Source organism: Dinoponera quadriceps, unplaced genomic scaffold (assembly GCF_001313825.1).
Source record: "Dinoponera quadriceps isolate SergipeBrazil2010 unplaced genomic scaffold, ASM131382v1 scaffold7978, whole genome shotgun sequence".
Taxonomy (NCBI): domain Eukaryota; kingdom Metazoa; phylum Arthropoda; class Insecta; order Hymenoptera; family Formicidae; genus Dinoponera; species Dinoponera quadriceps.
In genome coordinates, this window is record NW_014561815.1 from 1 (window position 1) to 1181 (window position 1181).

Here is a 1181-nt window from a genome sequence, read left to right on the forward strand (position 1 = left end):
ACTCCGGGGCGTTCGCGTGTCCCGGAGGTGCAAGACCCAATAATGAGAGCTGGGTGGCCGAGGTCGAGAACACTCCACGGAGGCGGCGAACACACCACCCCAAGTCGTACCGATCCCCAGGTCTGTCACGGGCAAGAGGGCCAGGAGCTCTCGGTGGAGACGGCGAACACACCGTCCCGAGATGGAAGATTGGAATCCGGTACCCGCGATTTCCACGGGAGAGACAGCGTACGCACTACCTTGGTCTCTACCGGATGGAAGGATGTCGATTCGGCTGCGAACGCACAGCGGTGACGGCGTACGCACCGTCGCTGTCCCTCGAACTGGGGATCGGATCAGGAGCAGCTTTGACCTTTCGATCCGGCTGACTCCGGTGAAATCAGGTGCCGAGATCGCGGCGGAGCGGTCTTTTACGAGGGCAAGGTGAAAAATTCTCCGCCTGACAATGAAAGACTGTGATTTTCAGTTAAAAGGCGATTTTATTTTCTACATAATCTCCCTTGACTTCAACACACTTGGTCCAGCGTTTCTCCAACATCAGTATTCCTTCCCGGAAGTGAGATTCTGGAAGACTGTTAAAATATTCATTTACGGCTCTCTCAACTTCTTCATTGGACGCGAAGCGCTTTCCAGAAACAAATTTCTTCAGGTTTGGAAGAGATGGAAGTCCGAGGGTGCCAAATTAGGAGAATAGGGGAGATGGCCGAGCAAATCGTACCTCAAATCCCGCAGTTTTCCCATTGCCAACACATTTTTGTGTGCAGGTGCGTTCAGCAAATGCGGCACCCATCTTGCGCAGAGCTTTCGCATACCTAATTCTTCTTGCAAAATATTTCGCACCCTTTCTTCCGATATGCCTACGGCCTCAGCTATCTCACACACCTTTACTCGCCTATCGTCCAACACGATATTGTGGACTTTTTCGATAGTTTCCGGTGTGGTTGCAGTTTTTGGCCGTCCTTCACATGGGTCATCTTTAAGCGACGTGCGACCACGTTTAAATTCAGCTGCCCACTTTTTAACGGTTGAGATTGAAGGAGCAAAGTTCCCGTAAACTTTTGTCAATTCTGGATGAATTTTCTTAGGGGTTAACCTATCCAAAACGAAGAATTTTATGACCGCACGATATTCAGATTTATCCATTTTAACGAAACACGCGCAAGACGTGTACTGCAAAGACT

The 1181-nt window shown here is 50.1% G+C and overlaps 1 protein-coding gene across 1 annotated transcript; it reads right to left on the reverse strand.

The window, feature by feature from the left end:
* Window positions 1-718: 718 nt before the first annotated feature.
* Window positions 719-1093, reverse strand: LOC106751024 (the record flags this gene model as incomplete). The annotated part of the gene is made up of 1 exon (XM_014631768.1): window positions 719-1093. A coding segment is annotated over one exon (375 nt), but the record flags the coding sequence as incomplete, so codon positions are not given.
* Between the last annotated feature and the right edge of the window lie 88 nt (window positions 1094-1181).